We start from the raw sequence: 20,518 nt of genomic DNA, 5'->3' as shown, positions 1-20,518 counted from the left end.
TCACACATTGTACCAATGTCGGTAATCGAACCTGGGTCTTCGGCGTGACGAGCAAACGCTTTAACAACTAGGGTACCCGACCGCCCCTTTAAAACTATGAACCGACTATTGATTTACATGTATGTAGAACGTGACACTGCAATAAAGTATTCTTCTCCCACCACCACAATAAACTAACACGCCGTGATATGAAGGGCCGACCATTTCGTATTAACCATTTTTATTTTACCCGCAGAGTAGGTATCCAGTATACGCATTCTGTTCAATATAGAATTGAAAAAAACCCATCATTTGTCCTCAAGTTTTCCCCAATACACTGTTCGCTGAACGTGCTAGATGTCCGGAAAAAGTATTGTGAAAAAAATAATTTTCTGCTCCTAACTTAATGGTGGTTCCATACTGAAATAATGTAAATAAAAGCGACAAAACCCTTTCCATATTCATAAGAAATCTCTGTCAAAAGCAATTCGATTGTACGATTCCGACTATATCAAGAGCACGTGCTCACTCACTCACTCACTCACTCACTCACTCACTCGATCGTTCTAGTAAATATGTCACATTGAACGGGTAAAAAGAAACTGTACATGTCATATCTCACGATGTGGTTTTGGGGCCACATTGTGGTCCCCATTGAGGTCCTGTGGTCCCAATTTTGGCGATTTCGCTTAACCGTGAGGGAAAGGGACTTGTTCTGCTCAATAATATTGAAGGGAGTCATAATTATGTGACTGTATTTCCTTAATGACAAATATAGCGTTTAAACAAACAGTAAAATGCATAAAATATATCATATAGAAACAGGAAATACTACAAAGACCTGATTTCTGAGCAGATACTGACCATGAAATATACCTTATTATTACTTACGTATCATACTTCTTCCTATTCCTATCCGATTTGACTGTCCGAAAACAAAATTACATGAAACTAGAATAAAAGGGGAATACCGGCTTATATCTCACGACTATCCACGTCAAGTACTGGTAATAGTAAATAACTAACACGGAAATGTCAAATTATGGTATAAGTATGACTATAGTCACGAATTGTAATACTAAACAACGCCCACTCACCAAGTGAAACTCCGATAGAAATTCTCCGGAATTATGAATATGACCGTTCTCTAACAAAGGGGAATACTGTGTTGGCAAGTGTTTATAAATCCGATTTATGCGGAATGTATTGGGGCCTTGGATTTGCCACGAAATCGAGCTTTGTGATAGCACTATAAATCTTTGATGCTGCTTGCCGTTATTCGGCTGTCTTCTTCAGGGATTAAAACACTAGGCTGTGTGAAAATGTGAACTATGTTACGAAATATAGTGAATGAATTCATTCGAATGGGGAGTGATTGTATGTAGAGATTGTGTATGAGTGGCAGAGAGTGAGTGACAGTGATTTATGTGATATATAAGAGAAATAGAAGACGCTAATCACCAAAGAAAAAGGCATGTCTGTGATTTGGAACGTCGCCTCATTGACGTAAAGTTTGGCAGTAAAACGGCGTGTTTTCGACTGATGCCGCGTCACATGTATTGAACCCAAGTGAAATGTGCATGCCATGTGACAAGATTTTGTTGTGCTGATGTATTTTAATAAAAACTATGTTCATGTTTATGCAGGAATATTTTATTGTGTTACATATTGTTAATAAATATCATGGAACACGAATCGTGTATAACCGAATGTCATGTGCATCGATTCATGATACGATGCTTTCTTAGAGTAACATTTTCAAGCCTTTGAATGACATTTTGAAGTGATACACATAAGGTTGAGAATTTACGGATGTCAACTTTTAAAATGAGGATGTCAACTTTTAAAATGAGGATGTCAACTTTTCGGAGTATATGCTCGCTCTTTTTATCATTTTCGTCTATTTTCCATTTATCATTTTCAACTCACCCAGGGCTTGTAATTGCAATTAGCACCTATTGCTCTAAAGCGGTAGTCGACGAGTAAATGTAGAGTACAAAACGAGCTCCCGTGTAACACCAGTTTTATGAAACGAGTGAATAGTTACGGTATATGAGGGGGCACGGGTGGCCAAGTCGTCTAAGGCGCCGTGATTCGCTGTGCAAAGTTGCGTCCCTTGGGCACGCCAGAAACCTATGATTGTGGGTTCGAATCCCGGTTCGCCCCGATTATGTTCCTAGGTTTGTCAGCACCATACCCGTGCTCTTGGGTTTCACCGAAGTGGTAAACGTCTGATATACCTGCATCACTTCGGGCTTTCCTCCCACATTAAGCTGACACGCCGCAATATATCTGGAATACTGTTAAAAGCGGCGTTAAACCCAACTCACTCACTCCCTCTTGTATCTGACGAGCGAAAGACACATTGTAAACACCTGCTGCCCTAATAACTCGGTCACGTGACATTCGGGATGTCCTTAGGTCCTATTCTTCCCCGAAATCTGCACAGGGGATTAGCAAGAAACGAACAGGATAGACGAGGGGGTAACCATTTATCGTAGATAAGTAAGAGGTATATAGGATTTGAATGAATGGCCGTAAAGGACGTCACGCCAACACACATTCTCCTCATCTTAACGCATAATATTAAGAAGAAGATAGACGGATATAAAATTATCTCGTATAAGAAAAGTATAAGTCGGTCATTCAGATTGCCGACTCTGTATCCTGTCTTTGTCTGACAGTAACGTAGGTCGGGTGGTACAAAAGAGCATCCCGTGTCTACATTTGCCAGGACATTGTCAGGGCCTACTGTTAACATGTAGAGCTGTAATTAACTAGTCTACAGTTTGTGACTGGAAAATGAAGAGTCTACCATTTCATGAGTGATTCTGCCCCCAAGTGATGATAATAATCATGGACTTGAAGATGAATACCATTAGGAGTACTACAATTTTACCACTGGTCGTTAAATTTACGAATCATGACATTCAATAATAATGTTGTTTTGTTAGTTTAACGCCGCACTCAGCAATATTCCAGCTATATGACGGCTGTCTGGACCAGACAATCCAGTGATTGACACCATGAGCATCGATCCACGCAATTGGGATCAATGACATGCATCAACCAAGTCAGCGAGCCTGACCACCCGATCCCGGTAGTCGCCTCTAACGACAAGCATAGTCGCCTTTTACGACAAGCATGGATTCATGAAGACCTATTCGACACCGGATCTCACGGGTCCAATAATAATGCAATGCGTTGAAGTTTGAAATATTATCTCAGTGTTATAACATAAGCATTGTCAAATTCTTTACTCGTGTAGTATCATAACAAAATATTTGTTTTGAACCACATATGACGAAACACTCTGTCCGACAGAAGCAATGTTTTGTTCTTAAAGAATTGGGAACTGGGGGCGTAATGTGGTATAAATACGGCCAGGAAAATACAATTTCTAACGTCTGATACGTAGTAGTAATCATTCATACCAAAATAACTTTCCGTAGCCTGTCAAATAAAGTCTGAAAATGTTGAGTAACATTGAAATTTTCCTAAAAATTACATTCAGTCTCAGCGTCCTGTATTCCTAGTCGTGCCGTTTAGGAGGGTATATCCTTGAAGCTGACGTAAGGATATACATATATTCAAAACTTCGCCATAAGCATCTGCAAATCAAATCATTGGATATCAGCTTTAGATGCTACGCTGTATATTCGTATTATTGAAGTGTACGACAGTAGGTACGATGACCTTAAAGATACGGGGACGATAAAGATATTTTCCAAATTACGTCGTCACTTAACTTCGTACAATGGATTTCGTATGTTCCCGGTACCTGCACTATTTGATAGTGATTCATAAACACATGCTCATGACAGCTGGAATCGTACAAGAGATTTAAGCAGAGATTTCTTAACGCCATATTACACCGAATGAAATCTGTTTCGTGGGATAAGCGAGACTTGTTATAATTTGGTGTTGACGATATATATATTTAATATGGAAAGGGGTTTATCGCTTTTATATTACTGCGATTATAGAAAGGATTTTGTTGCTTTTATTTCACCATAAGTACCAGCAGAGCCTTTCGTGGGATATCACCTTTATGTGCTACTTCCTTTCATTGGGGTTTGTGTTGAATATACGAAGTATAGTGTTTGATAGTATAATACTGTAGCTGACGTTATAAAGAGCTTTACTATATTCACAGCAAAAAAAATGCAGTTTCCGGTATCCGGATACCTGCCGGATACCACCGGACACTTACCCAAAACGCGTCCGGGTATCCGGTGGCAGAAACCTTGCCGGATACCAGATCCGTGGTATCCGGCATGGACACCTCACCTGAAAGTATGCCACCTGGAATCCGGGTATCCGGCACCGGATACCTCACCGGATACCTCAATCTGGGTGTCCAGGGATCCGGCACCGGATACCTCATTCTGAGTTTCCAAAAACATGTCACAATTTGGGGGGTGCATTTTGTTCAATTAAGTGTGAAACACCTAAAAATATATTGGAAACTAACCATGAAAATTGAACATTGCTGAAGGTATCCGGCAGGTATCCGGCAGGTATCCGGATGCAATTTTTCGAGATGTCTTTCTCCTAGTAAATAATGTTAGCCTGGGCATAGCAGATAGCTGTAGTAATATTCTGTGTTATTTTGGTTGTAAATATCCCCTTAAAGTTGAGATCTATGGGCAGGTACTTTTGGTGAAAACATTTTTCAAATTCATATATATTTCATTTTAGATGTTCAGCGTATTAAATGAAAAGCATTCAGTCCTGGTATGATGGTATCCTTACATTTCATCTTCATATTCCCAGTTTGTTCTAGCTTCTCGTGGTTGAAGCGCTCGATTCACCACATCGGTACATTGCTTGGTGTCACCCATCATGATATTGTTGGAATTTTGCTCATAAAGTGACATGACACCATATTCACTCTGACAAAACAAATGAAAGTCATTGGCTATGTGCTCACTTGGGCCTTTGTTCCTGGTGAGATTAAAAGATTATTTTGGAACTGTATCAGTACTTGTTACATCTTGACAGACGAGTTTCATTGAAGTTTGAAACAGAATATCATTAACCCAAATGGGTGCATCCACAGAAAACACCTAATAAAGTACCGGTACATAAAAACATCAATGTAATTTTTCTACTGACATGGAACTAAAAACTTCATTCAGTGAGCTGTATTAATTGTTGGAAAACATTCAGGGCATTAGTATATTTGATATATGTTAGCACCTATGTTATGAATGATCAATATCATATTTCTTTAAAGAAGCAAAACAAAAAAATTTGTTAAGATAACAAATCATATTTATTGATTTTATGACATTTCATTGGTTCAGTAACCAAAGGTGTTTGCAAGAACATTCAAAAACAGAAACAGATGCTTCAATGCCATTTTCTAAATAAACAAATCGGTCAAATCTCAGAAGAATTTCAAGGGAGAAGAATATCTAAAGTCAATTATGTTTGTGCAGTAAACCACAAAAGTCATTCAGATTTGTATAGTCAGCGTCAGTGTACACCACATAAACATAGTCTCACTGCTGTGGTATTAATTCCTTTAGACTTGATTAATGTCGTAATAAAACAACCTACAGAATCACACTGATGTGGCATTAGTCATTCAGAATCATCACTTTCTGAGGTGAACCTGCTAGTTGTTCTGGGGAGGATTATTCATCACCCTGAGAGTCCTTTGTATGACTTGTCTGATCTGGTGTCATTGTGAAATCCAGGTGCCTGAAACAATTTATAACATCTTTAAGATCTTGTTATTAAAAATATAAGAAACACACATATATTGACAAAGGGTAAAAAGTTGGTTTCTCAATGAGTAAGGTAATGACAGTTTATCAAGCAACTGTTAACCAAACAATGTTAATCAATGTAAAAAAGCCATAGCAAACAGTAAATTTTACAGAAAATACAAAATTGTAATTGATCTTCTGAAAACAATTCCTGTAGTGCCATAAGGCAGGCTCACCTGATTTTTTCTCAAATGTTTGCATTACATCAAAACATAAGGAAGGTTAAACAAGGCAATGCAAATTGCATAAAATAGGTTCTTATACATAAAACAGAACTACCGTATTTGATGTAATAAGCGCCTCGCTCTAATAAGCGCCCACGGGAATATTTGCTAAAATATTGTCTCGTTAACAATCCCAAATAGCACCCTTTCCAATTGATCAATGTATACAAGACTTATTTATTTGCATATAATACTCATTCGTGTGTGATATGCACCCTTAATTATGGGGAATTTCATTCTGGAAAAATATATTTGTCGTACATTAACATTTCAGGCTGCCAGCATAAAGCAGGAAATTTTGAGAGCGCCCTGGGCGCTTATTCTGTCGAATACGGTATTCATAATTATCAAAACTTTCAATCACACAAGTAATGTAAGTGATCTCAAAATATTATATAATGAGTGTGCAAGTTAGTATAGTTCCACACAGCTTTTAGCAATATTCCAGCAATATATCTGCGGGGACACCAGAAATGGGCTTTTCACACAGTACCCATGTGGGGAACAGAACCCAGTGCTTCGGAGAACGCATTACCCACTAGGCTACCAAATACAAATATCATCTCAAATACAAAAGTAAGTAACATTAGGATTTCATACAACAGATATTTTCTCCAAATATCAAGTCACTATACAACTGATTGAATTACTGATTAGAGAAGCAAGGACATATAAATGTAGCAGCTGAATCAGGCTTAATTTGAATCGTTCCTTGCTTCAGTTGCAATGGGAGCCACATTGAAAATAATTATCTCACTTATTATTGATAATTAATATCTACCATTAATTGGTAGGCCAAAATAGACACTGATACAAAAAATCAACTGAAAAGAACCACCTGAACAATCGACTAAAAACTATGTATATTACATTTGGGGGACCTTATTTCGGCTGCTGGCAATAGCATGGGCGGATACAGAGGGGGGGTTGCTGTGGTGCGCACCCCACTTTTTATTTCGAAAATAAATCTTTATTTCTGTATAAATTTCCACCAAAGACAATAAATAGCTGTAAAAAAGCTGTATCCGCCCATGATTAGTCATGAGTAAAATCATTATCATATTTTTATCATTTATCCTATCTTTAATTAAGATTAACAATAACGGGAAAAGCTGCCAAATATATTGGTCAAGTGTAATCATAATTTAAGTAGTTCTATTTGGTTTTGGAACTTTTCAAGGGTCATTGTAAATATATGTGTATTCCTATTTGAATACTCGTTTGATTGTTATAAAGTTACACAGTATTGCATCTATCGTCTGTTTCTAAATACAGTGGAACCCATCTTTGACTTGTGTGACATAATTGAATCATACCCCAAGTGCATTGTTATGCATCTGCACAGAGTGGTCAAAGTCCTTGTCACACACATAGTTTGCTACAAGGCAGAATCCAATAAGTACAGTTGAGACATCAGGTTGTATCCAGACAAACTGTCTGATAATCTCAAGTATGGTCTTGGTAGGATCAAGGGATGTAGCTAATCCTAAATAAACATTAAACAAATGACATAATCTCTTCTACAGAACACTTGATCAAAGCCTGCCCCACCTTTGATGTTTATCATCTTGTTACGCTCACAACAGCTCATTAGCAAGATGAACTCAATGTCAACTCATGGTGGATTAGGGATTAACAGGGCAATTAGTGTCAGGTGGGTATTATCACTTGCAATTATCTGTTAATTACTTAATTGAGTAGTGACGGCTTAGTTAGTTTCCAACCACACTGACAAGTCAGTTTACAGTTTACTAGTAACATGTTTCTGTGGACCAAGGAAATGTATCTTGCCAGATACTTAAAAAGTTCTACTCATAAGTAATAAAATAATGACAGTTTTGATATGCAATTCTCCCTACAAAGACATTTAACATTTGATATACATAAACTGTCTGTTGAAACTATGATGATGCTAATATACAAGTCGCACAAAACAACTAATTCATATACTGGTACCTAGCCAAACATACATAATTTTTATACGCGTATGCACATGCTTGTACATATATACCTCTACTGGCACAGCACACATACAAACAATCATTAGATGGATGTAATCGTTGAAAAAATATTTTACATACACAAACAAGTGAACAGATTCTGTAATAGCATGGTTAATATTGGGAGATGTTTAAGCATTTCCATTTTCACAGAATCGAAGGCATATCCTTTCAGGACTCAGATCAGCTTGTAGTGATTTAAATTCACATAAAAATGATTCATGTGAAATGACCTATCCCGCACGTGTGGCACCTGTTATAAAAATACCATTCATTACTTATTTGTGTGTCCAAATTATGCTATTATTAGAAATAATAGGTATTATTATACAGCATGGATATAAGAAAGCTTTATATGGAATTGTTGAAAATTATGTACAGGAAAACATTGAAATAAATCAATCAATACGTGCATTTATCTCAGAATCTGGTAGATTTAATCAATATGGACTTCTCCTTCATTATCTAATTATAATCAGATGATTACATTATTGCTCAACTGATAGTTTGCAATAGTATAGAATTAGTATTTTATTAATAATTATTTTGTATTTGAGCATCATTTAGATAAGCCAATGAAATAAATATATGTTTAAAACACATGTAGTAGAACATATTGCAATAGTTAAGACCCGAAAAGAAGTTATGTGTAGGATCCTCAAAATGGTATCCACAAGAGCAGGTTGTAGAATCATGTTGGTGTTTGTTGTTTAACTCTGCACTCAGCCATATTCCAGCTAAATGACGACGGTCTGTAAATAATCAAGTCTGGACCAGACTATCCAGTGATTGACATCATGAGCATCCATCCACACAATTGGGATACAATGACATGGATCAACCAAGTCAGCGAGCCTGATCAGCCGATCCATTAAGTTATCTCTTACAACTAGCATAGGTTGATCATGTTGATGGGGACTAACTTCAACCTGGAATCCCCATGTGAGTATGTATGCGGCTGTTAGCTTTGTTTGATGTTTAACGCCACACTCAGCAATATCGCAGCTATGTGGCAGGAATCAAACCTGCATGGGTCAAGAGTGAACGCTTCAACCACTAGGCTACCCCACCACCCAAAATTCCCCCATGATAAAGTTGTCATCATGGTTATTGTTCAGCTAGTTCAAGTGAAAATGTTCATACCCTTAAAATGTCTTATCTTCCACTTCACGATGATCTCTGATGCAAAACTTCCCTGTCATTAAAGCTGTTCTTGATTCTTCACATCTGGAAAAATATGTTGAGGCTATTAATCATCTCACAGAGTAAAGGGAGTATATGAAATAAGACAGTGAGTCACATTAGCATACAAATTATCCAGTTAAAGTAAACATATTTCTTCATTATATACATAAGCATATACTAACATATGATAGACAGGCTACTTGTTATATAAAAATATAATTATATCCTGATACATTTACTTACATGTTGGTTATGAAAGTTAATGTGTCACATGTGACAGGCTTACATGTGGTAAATTACTTTAATACGTGATCATTGTAATATTCACATATTCCTTACCTTAATGTGTCACTTCAGCTGCCAGCATTACCTCAGCTGCAATCTCAATATTTGGCCAGTTTTGACGAAATGACCGATTGTGTTCAGTGTATAAGCTGGGCCTCGTCTCTAATATAACTTGGCGCAAGTTGACGACGCGCATAGAGAGCCGGGAACTAGCTTATGTCGTGTTAAACTAGTTCCCGGCTCCCTATGCGCGTCGTCAACTTGCGCCAAACAATATTGTGATATTAGAGACGGGGGCCCAGCTTTGTGTTAACCCGGAACAAGCCAATTTACCCATATTCCCCTGCGGTCCAGGGCGCCATTTTAGAACATGGATGTAAACAAACCTCGTGTATAGATATACACCGTGATGCTTGATTACGATAAGCTTACCTCGTGTATCGATAGATTGTTCTCATTCACCTCCACCACGGAAATGCCGGCCGAAGTTCCTCTGAGCCATCCACAACGCGGAAGTCAACAGTATTTGGAAAGGCGATTGGCAGCAAATGCGGATGCCAGGTACGTAGCAGGGCTTCGTGACCTTATGATTTCCGTGCAGAGATCTTATGGAATGGATTGATTTAGATATTTTCCTGCTCTACATACTTTACTGTAAACGCCAAGGGTCCTTTTTTTAGTATTATGGTCAACTGTTTGTTATGACGACAAGGATTTGCATAAGGGGCGTAATGGATTTGTGGTCAAAACAAGATGATCCAAATTAGATCGGCTTTTTATAGATAATGAAGAAATGTACAAAGATCTAGGAACGATTATTAACTCTAAACTTTTGTGGGATGCTAATACAGACTATAATTTACAATAATGGCCACCAAAGACTTTACTTTTTTTACGCTTAACATATTTTTATAATTACACTGTTATGTCCTTGTTTTGTATAAGCTTCATAATTAAATAATATATTTCTGTAATGTGAATGCTACTTATTTTTGCAGAATGTCTGGATAAATGAATGAGTCAGTCATCTGCACAGCATCAATGGAAAAAGGGAAGCAATGAGGAACAAGAGAAGAGTAGCAGTGAGTGGTAAATATTTGAAATTATTCTGTTTGGTTCATCATGTTCATGTAGCTATTTTGCAAATATTTCTTCAGTTTGCTTGTTCTTTATCACCTGTTGGCATGGATGGCCTAATTATCAAAGGCACCACAACTTGCTGTGCATAGTTGCATCTCTTGGGCTTGACAGAAACCAATGGTCGTGGGATTGAATCGAGGGTAGCATCATACACTTGCTTGTGGGTTTCATCAAAGTGGTAAACATGTAAGACCTGCATCACTTCGCGCTTTCTTCCCATTTCACTCATTTAACACCACATCCAACAATAGTTCAGCTAAATGACAAGGATTATAAATAATCAAATCTCAAATCTCAACTAGGCAAACCAGTTATGAGCTCGATCAAGACGCACCGATGATGACTGTTATGGACAACATCCCACGTTATTGGGTCCGATTACGAGCGATCAATGAGCCCACTTGCTACCTCATCTATTACTTTGGCTTGTATGGCAAGCATTTTTAAGAGATGTCAGTTAATGATTGTTTCAACTCATCAGCATGGAACAATATATATCTCAAATGTTTGGTATATAACAAAACTCAAAGACGATAAATTAAGTGAATTTGCTGCCTTTTATCTGTAAGTACATGTTGCAACGATTCTTTTTTATTGCTACAATCTTTATACATAATTTTGCAGAAACTGAAGTCCAGCTTGAGATACCCGGATGACTGGTTGACAGTCTGGAAGGACCCTTCCAGATATCAGAAGTGATAGGCAGACAGTGATGAGGAGAATCCTGTTATTTCAATGGGGGCCTACCAAGAAGTTATATCCCAATTGACACTGGGACACACTCACACAGGCTGGTCTGGCTAATGTGAGAAGACCAGCCAATGCCAAGTCGGAGTGGGACCCTTCAAGGACGTTGAAGAAATTATTGTCTTTGGCCATGTGGTAATCACTTGAAAGGAATGATGTTTGCGACTACTTGTCTATAAATGTGGACCCAAACACCAAATAGAATTTTCACAATTCTACTAACACAATGCAACAGGGATAGAGCCGATCTGGCCTCCCCTCATCCTGGTTCCTGTTTTTCCATGGCAATATAGAAGGGAAAGGATATTTGAGGGCAAGTAACTCTGAACTGGTGAGCATGGTCTGCTTATGCTTTCAAGCGAACAGTTATCCCACTCTGTTATGAGTATTGAAGAATAGGAGGAAATTGCATACTGCATCAGGAACCATCATGTGAACAATGTTCAGTGTGTGATATAGGCATATAAATAAAAGAAATTGATAATTTGTTTGTTGTTTATGTTTCTTTAGCCAGGTGTGTAAATGGGGATTTTCCAATATTTTGCCTCACTTTGATAGCCATAGTTATCGGATGAAACCATGCATTGCTTGGACATCTTTGGAATAACACATTGATCTGCTATGTCAAAGGTCAATGTCATAGCCAGACAAAAAAATTGTTAATGGCCAAACTCTTCCTTAGGGCAGGGATAGAAGTTGGCAACAGGTCATACACTTACTTTTTATCCCCCCGGCATATAATACGGGGTGATGTAGCGATCAGCCAGTCTGTCTGTCCGTCCGTCCGTCCATCCGTAATCATTTCCTTTTCCAGGGGAAGGATTCCCAAACCATTCAGTGTATTTGATCGAAACTTGGCAAATCTATCAGGCACATACTGAAGTGGTGCCTTTCGATATTTTGGGATTTTTCTAAAAAAAATTATTTTTTTTTTTTTATGGAATGACGTTGGACATAGACTCAATTGGGGATGGGGTTCGTTTCCGGGGCAGAATTCAAAAACCATTCAGTGTATTTGATCGAAACTTGGCAAAGCTATCAGGCACATACTGAAGTGATGCCTTTTGATATTTTGGGATTTTTCTAATTTATATTTTTTTAAATTTTTATGGAATGAAGTTGGACATAGATTCAATTGGGGATGAGGTTCGTTTCTGGGGCAGAATTCGAAAACCATTCAATGTATTTGATCGAAACTTGGCATTCATATGGATGCGACCATGGTGGATCTTTTGTGGATAAACAATGTATGCTTCTTAAAGAACTTTAAACTGTTGACTCATTACATACAGAATTGCACATTTACTAGTGGTTACTTTACAGACAGCTGCCGGGGGGTTATGTCATCTTTCTGATGACTCTTGTTCTCTAATGTGCCTTTTCCTGCAGAAGTCTAAATAACTCTTATACATATAGTTGTATATCATTGTCATATGTTTGTCAATGTTATACTGAATGAAGCAATTTACAATTGTTTTTGAAATAGTCGCAACTGATATTGAAGGTCAAATTAGCTTTCAATGTCTTTCAGTAAAAATGTTCACAGTAACTGAGGAACAGCTCTCTGTAGTGTGATGAAATCTGGTACATGTCACCCTCAGAGTGAGGCATATTGTGTTTCAAAACTTAAATGAAGCTGGTATGCTCGTAACAAGTACTTGTACCTTTACAAATAATCATATTATCATCTCACTAGGACCAAAGGCCAAAGTGAGCACACAGTCGATGAGTTTATACTTTCACTCAGAACAATCTGGAAGTCTGAACATGAAATTTAAGGGTATCATCATACATGTATTAGAACTGATGTTTGTTCATTAAACAGCTTAACATCTAAAAAGATTGAAAAAATTGTCTTCTCCAAAAGTACATGCCCATAGATCTCAACTTTAAGGGGATATTTACAACTAAAATGACACAGAATGTTACTACAGCTATCTGATATGCCCAGGCTAACATCATTTACCAGGATTAAGACATCTCGAAAAATTGCATCCGGATACCTGCCGGATACCTGCCGGATTCCTTCAGCAATGTTCAATTTTCATGGTTAGTTTCCAATATATATTTAGGTGTTTCACACTTAATTGAACAAAATGCACCCCCAAATTGTGACATGTTTTTGGAAACTCAGAATGAGGTATCCGGTGCCGGATCCTTGGTATCCGGTGCCGGATCCTTGGACACCCAGATTGAGGTATCCGGTGAGGTATCCGGTGCCGGATACCCGGATTCCAGGTGGCATACTTTCAGGTGAGGTGTCCATGCCGGATACCACGGATCTGGTATCCGGCCTGGTATCTGCCACCGGATACCCGGACGCGTTTTGGGTAAGTGTCCGGTGGTATCCGGCAGGTATCCGGATACCGGAAACTGCATTTTTTTTGCTGTGATTGCGACTTGGCCTCAAAATAAACACATGAAGACATAACTATTGATCATATTGTAACTGTTGACATATCACATGCAACACGGATATTCGTGTCACTAATGTAAGCGATTACTCAGTACGGCTCCATTTCATACACATTCAGAGTAAAACACGAGTAAAACACGAGCAAAACACACTGTCACTCCAGACAATACACAGTATACAATATACTACGGTTATATCGAACGCAATGGGACCGCACATTTTAGTTCGTTATAACTGTAGTTCTATATAAGCATATATACAGCAAATGGCCGGGACCAAAAAAACAGATCGTTATAAGCGTGTTCGTTATTAACGTATTTTTCTGTACAACAATACATTTTGTAAAGCAGAGTGCACACGTCGCGGGAACACCCCTCAAGATCCGTATCTCAGCCTGTGATGCTGTTGGAAATTACAAGTCAAATATCGCATGCGTCTATCCATGTATATCCTAGACTCTGAGATCTGCCAGTCATCACGTCGCTTGATGTACTCATATACATGTTAAAATTATTACTTTATATTCAGTAAAAAAACAACACTCTTGTAGCAATACAGTGCGTTGCGTGATATATGTGAATCCTTTAGGTAGAACAGTATGTTTCATGTGGCAGAATGTTTTAGAAAATATATTGCTATATACAATTAAGAAAAGGAGTGAGAGATAAGATACAAATGGTGGGATATTCTAGAACGTATTTGTCATTATATCCCGTGAACTGAAGATGACTTGATGAGTCATGATACGCGTGAAGATCCGGGTAGGATCAGGTCTTCAGCAACCCATGCTTGTCGTAAGAGGCGACTATAAACGGGGTCGGGTGGTCAGTCCCGATGACTTGGTTGATTCATGTCATCGTATCCCAATTGCGTGGATCGATGCTCATGATGTGAATCACTGGAGTTTCTGGTTCAGGCTCGATTATTTACAGACCATGTGTCATACGGCTTGAATATTGCTGAGTGCGGTGTAAAACAAACAAACAAACAAACAAGCAAAAGATGTCTTGAAAATCGACGACTGTGTATTATTGAACATGTAATGGTTGTTGTTATATATATGTGTTATAGATGTACATAGCACGCTAAACAAGGAGACCGGTACATGCTTCTTTGTATCATCATTCCCGAAGGGATGTCGGGATCAGATTTGTCCCCAGTAGTGAGTGAGTGAGTGCGTTGGGTTTTACGCCGCTTTTAACAGTATTCCAGTTATATCGCGGCGTGTCAGCTTAATGTGGGAGGAAAGCCCCAAGTAATGCAGGTCTCAGACTTTTAGAACTTCGGTAAAACCCACGAGCACGGGTATGGTGCTGACAAACCTAGAAACATAATCAGGGCGAACCGGGATTGTCCCCAGGAACATATACTTGTAGTAAGAGTAGACTAAAATTGATCGGGTGATCAAGGTCGGTTACTGGGGTAACTGGGTGTCACCCCCTACCCCGAAGTGGTAAACGTCTGAGACCTGCATCACTTCGGGCTTTCCTCCCACATTAAGCTGACACGCCGTGATATGACTGGAATACTGTTAAAAGCGGCGTTAAACCAGACTCACTCACTCACTCATTACATACAGACATACAAGACGTAAACTCGTCATATAAGACTTGACATCAACAATGTTTGTGAACATACTTTTTATTTAACAGTAAATGCATGTTGGAATAAGTATGAAGAGCTGATGTAATATTTAGACACGTGCACCATTCATACATGCATCAAGCAGTGCGCTCACCACTCTGTTTGTAATTAGTTTCATATGAAGCAGGAATGTACATTACTAACACATGATACAAGCGTTGTTGATCAAGGTTATCATACAGGTTTCATCATATTGAGATTTCCTTCCGCAAACTTAAGCAGAACCACAGAACAATACTCTTCTTCTTCCGACTGATCTGAACCGTCTATGTCTGTGACGTCTGCACCGTTGGCGAGGAGGATGGAAACGACATCCCCGAACCCCCTCCCTGCAGCAAGACGAAGAGGAGTCAGACCCCCATATGTCCTGCAGCAAATGTCCAGATGGCACTGTGACAACAGGAAGTGAAGAAGAATTCTGTTTCCGGTTTCAGCAGCGTAATGGAGAACTGTCCTTCCGCTGGTGCCGTCACGCACATTGATGCTAGCTTTCTTAGACAGAAGTAGTTCAAGAACTTTGAGATGTGTCGACATGGCGGCCAGGTGAAGACACGTATGTCCATCAAAGTTCCTTTTCTCCAAATCCTGGGGTATCCTTTGGTATGGAAGATCATACTGGTTCAGAAGTGTCTCCTCATAATACACAGGTCTCAGAAGACACTCCACGATCTCCTGGTATCCCTCTCGACATGCTGTGTGAAGTGGTGTGTTACCATAGAAATCTGTAACGTCAACCCTTGCTCCGGCCGTCATCAATCGCCGGACTATATTCACCTGACGAGTAATAACAGCGAGATGGAGGGGCGTCTGTTGAAGCAAATTTGTAATGTTCAACCACTCACAGTTCGGCGCCGCCGATATAAACAACAACACCAGAGATGTGTGTCCTTGAATGATTCCAGTATGTAGATCCGTGTCGCCATCTTTATCTTGATGATACACCTGAAAGACATCAACCGATCTCATGGATGTCACAAGTCTGTTGTTCTCAGTCTCCTGAATGGACATTCTGTCTGTGAAAGATATTGACTTGCTTTCATATCCTTCATCTGTAGAAACAAACCTGGGGCAGGTGTTTGTATTGACACTGTCAAGTCGTACACATGTGTTGACCACTTGACCCACGCTGCCCACCTCTACCCCAGTTTCACACGTGTCCATGTCACTCTCATTAAGGCTGAGGCTACCAAAGTCCACATCAAGATCCACGTTTCCGCCTCGACCGAGAGGTCTCTCTAACTTACTGTCCTTGCTCATATTTTGTGAAAAATTCTGAAAAGAAAAAAAACAAGCGTAAGATACAAGACCAAAAAGAAGACTTTCCATGTTGAAGACTGATTCAACAATATACGAGATTAACACTGATTTCAAACCTGTAAGTTAGGAAGACACAGGTGGCCGCTATCGCCTAGCTAGAATGAAAATGGCCTAACATAAGCATGAAGTCTTAAAATATATAACTTTACACATATAGAAAACTCTAAAAAGAACATCGACATAACAAATAGTTTTGGTGATATTTCAATGAGATCGTGAAATGATATATTGTAACGGCAGTAGATCATAGAGAAACTTTTTCCATACATAATTTTTTCATTTCCCTGTAACTTTTCCTTGTTCATATTATCCTTTGAAACACGAGAGGTGTTACATTGAATTAAAACGAAACTGATGTTATTTGATAGTGCAATAGTAATTATTAAAATATTTAACAAGAGAACAAATCAACGTATGAACAGCATGTATCAGGCCATGAACAAACTGACGTGACATACATCAGTGAGCGCAACTTAACTACATGCCAACTTACATGTGTGTTGATTATCATAGTCACTTCTCTCACGTTCTACTTGGTAACATGATGACAACCGTTAATGTGGTGGTTATTTATACATAGAATTCAAATACTAAAATAGATCTCTGGACAATCCCACAAATTCAGTCAGGAGCAACAATCGAAGGTCATTTCATGATGTGACATGGGCTTATATCAAGGACATGCGTATATAAACGTGATCATGCTGATATACATAGGTGGGCCGTTGCTTATTCATCATTTCCTTGATTCGTTAGTACACATCTCATTTCCGGTTTAGATCTTCACCAACCCGTGTTTGTCGTAAGATGCGACTAACGGGATCGGAGGTCCAGGCTCACTGACTTGGTTGATGCATGCCATAGTATCCAAGTTTTATAGATTGATGCTTATGATGTCAATCACTGGATTGACTTACAGACTCGATTATATACAGACCGCCGTCACATAGCTGGAATATTGCTGAGTGTGGCGTTATAACAAACAAACAAACGGACGAAAAACACTACTTCACTGTAATGACTGATTATAGGAAAACGCATTCACACGGTTCTGGCTATAACTGCACCTACCAACATTTGTAAATCTAGAGTGGGCCCACACGCTCGCATCGAGAAACCTCACACCCTTTACTTTGAAACATTATGTATAAATGCGTACCAGATTATGAATCATCATATGAATTGAATTTTTACTGGTATCAGATTTTAATTTTTTTTTTTTAATAATATGAATTAGAATCATCATTATCAGATTCACTGCGATATATTCATATACATAACGGTTTCCGAAACCTCTTTCTTACCCCAGGTATTCACACGTCGTATGTCTTATCAACGCATGACTGTCGTGGCATATTGTTGCGAGCAGAAATAATGTACATTTAAGGTAACAAAGTAAATTGTTACCAAAGTATCTGCATATGCATTAAACTGTACTCCATTAGCAATAATAAGTTAATAAACAATTTATATAGCTTTCCTCTTATTACCGATGTCTACGTGTAACAATTTTGCAAATGTTTTCGTTTGGCTCTGGGCATGACGTTCCTTCTTTTAAAATTTATTTTGGTCTTTGTTATGGAAAATGATAATTAGGTTTCCTATTTCTTAGTAATTCATGTTGCCATGTCATTTCCATGTGTCAAATTGTAGAATAGTCAAATCCCGTTAATGTGTCATGGAAACCACGCGAATTTGATTTTCAAAATCATATCAATGTACAATTACATTTTAACCAAATCTTATTCGTATGTAAACTGCGTTAAATGTAATTAACTGTACACAAATAAGATATTGTATACGTCTATGTGTTGTATTCGGCTATATATTGTATACGTCTATATATTGTATACGTCTATATACTGGACATGTCTAATCTACATATTGTACATGTCTTTATATTGTAAACGTCTATATATTGTACATGTCTAAACTATATATTGTACATGTCTATGTATTGTATACGTCTATACATTGTAAACGTCTATATATTGTAAACGTCTATATATTGTAAATATCTATATTTTGTACATGTCTATATATTGTAAACGTCTATATTTTACATGTCTAATTTATATATTGTACTTGTCTGTATATTGTATACGTCTATTAATTGTAAACGTCTATATATTGTACATGTCTTTATTATATGTCTATGTACTGAATTATATTTTACATTGCTTGTCTGTGATAACGTGTCAAGAGAAGGCCCAGTAAGTCCACGTGACATGCTTCCAATCCTACAATATTGCAAATAACACAAGTACTAACCCAATGCTGTGTCAGTGAAATGTTCAGCCTTGTATTGTAGTGCTGAGAAAGAGACCATGGCCGCAATTGTAAATACGTCCTGTTGAGTTTCACAGTAGCTTGCCACAAACTATACAATCACGCAGCCTATCAAGTGTATCAACACTGTCAGAGAGATCATCAAAGAACGACGGCAATCATAATTAATCACCCAGAAACAATTCAATTGGTTTCCCTTCATTCAAGATCGTTTCCACGATGTATCCTTTAAACGTCCTGTACTACAATGAGTGAGTGAGTATGGTTTTACGCCGCTTTTAGCAATATTCCAGCAATAACACGGCGAGGGACACCAGAAATGGGCTTCACACATTGTACCCACGTCGGGAATCGAACCCGGGTCTTCGGCGTGACGAGCGAACGCTTTAACCACTAGGCTACCCGACCGCCCCTGTACTACAATGAAGACACTGAAATCCATAGCATTTTGTTACAATGTATCATTGTGTGTATGTATCCAATATATGAACATACCAACACGTGTCCCTATGAACAGGATGCTCATTTCCGGAGGGGGTCCCGTGTGGATTCCGAGTTAGAATAGGTCCTCACCATGTTGGTCGTCAGAGGCGAACAAATTGATCGGTGGTCAGTGAGTGAGTATGGTTTTACGCCGCTTTTAGCAATATTACAGCAATATCACGGCGGGGGACACCAGAAATGGGCTTCACACATTGTACCCATGTCGAGGAATCTAACCCGGGTCTTCGGCGAGACGAGCGAACGCTTAAAACACCAGGCTACCAGACCGCCCCGGATCAGTGGTCAGGTTCGGAAATTGGGTTGATAGCGTGTCATCGTATCCGACGGCGTGGATTGTTGCTCTCAATATCACTTGCAAGATTATCTAACCTATACTCGATCATTTACAAGCCGCAGTCGTTTAGCTGGATATTGCTTAGTACAGCATCAAACAACAAAACGATGGGGCTGGGGGAGCGTGGGGTAGCTGAGAGGTTAAATTCAAGGCCTGGGTGCAATTCAACTCTTGGGTAGAATGTTTGAAGAGGATTTCTGGTGTACACGACGTGATATTACTGAAATATTGCTAAAAGCGGTGCAGATATATACTCCCTCCCTGCACGCACGCACGCACGCAAGCACGCACACACACATACATACATCTGTATAACATACATACATACACACAAACACACACAAACAGCATACACCACACACAAACACTCTCTCTCACACACACACTCAAACACACATACACTAAACATACCTACACCACACACACAAACATATATACACCAAACACACACACACATAAACACAAATACACGCATTCACATACGCACACACACACACGCACACACGCGGGTAAACGCGATGTTAATCCCCTGTTCACCTCAACCTCTTATATGAATCAATATTTTTTCACAAACGTATTTCCGGTAGTCTGTCATATATATTCTGGAAATGTTGAATACTTGTCTGAAAATTCCAGTCAAATTCCATGAGTGAATCGAACGTCTGTTATTACGTGGT

General features: G+C 38.7%; 1 protein-coding gene and 2 long non-coding RNA genes across 3 annotated transcripts; 1 reads left to right on the top strand and 2 right to left on the bottom strand.

The window, feature by feature from the left end:
* Positions 1-5,251: 5,251 nt before the first annotated feature.
* LOC139463962 (uncharacterized) lies at positions 5,252-9,632 on the bottom strand. The gene is made up of 3 exons (XR_011653082.1): positions 9,505-9,632; positions 9,124-9,207; positions 5,252-5,688 (listed from the first exon to the last, which is right to left on the bottom strand). It is a non-coding gene; the product is annotated as an uncharacterized lncRNA (long non-coding RNA).
* Positions 9,633-9,782: 150 nt separating this feature from the next.
* Positions 9,783-12,053, top strand: LOC139463963 (uncharacterized). Its single transcript, XR_011653083.1, has 3 exons — positions 9,783-10,011; positions 10,449-10,539; positions 11,215-12,053. It is a non-coding gene; the product is annotated as an uncharacterized lncRNA (long non-coding RNA).
* Positions 12,054-15,441: 3,388 nt separating this feature from the next.
* Positions 15,442-17,241, bottom strand: LOC139463500 (NF-kappa-B inhibitor alpha-like). Its single transcript, XM_071244771.1, has 2 exons — positions 17,208-17,241; positions 15,442-16,669 (listed from the first exon to the last, which is right to left on the bottom strand). Exons 1-2 carry the CDS (start codon positions 17,223-17,225, stop codon positions 15,572-15,574), a joined length of 1,116 nt encoding a protein of 371 aa, XP_071100872.1. The 5' UTR covers positions 17,226-17,241; the 3' UTR covers positions 15,442-15,571.
* Between the last annotated feature and the right edge of the window lie 3,277 nt (positions 17,242-20,518).

The sequence above is a fragment of the Haliotis cracherodii genome, unplaced genomic scaffold, assembly GCF_022045235.1.
Source record: "Haliotis cracherodii isolate W230 unplaced genomic scaffold, xgHalCrac1.p SCAF_16, whole genome shotgun sequence".
Taxonomy (NCBI): Eukaryota; Metazoa; Mollusca; class Gastropoda; order Lepetellida; family Haliotidae; genus Haliotis; species Haliotis cracherodii.
This window is presented reverse-complemented; position numbering and strand designations above follow the sequence as displayed.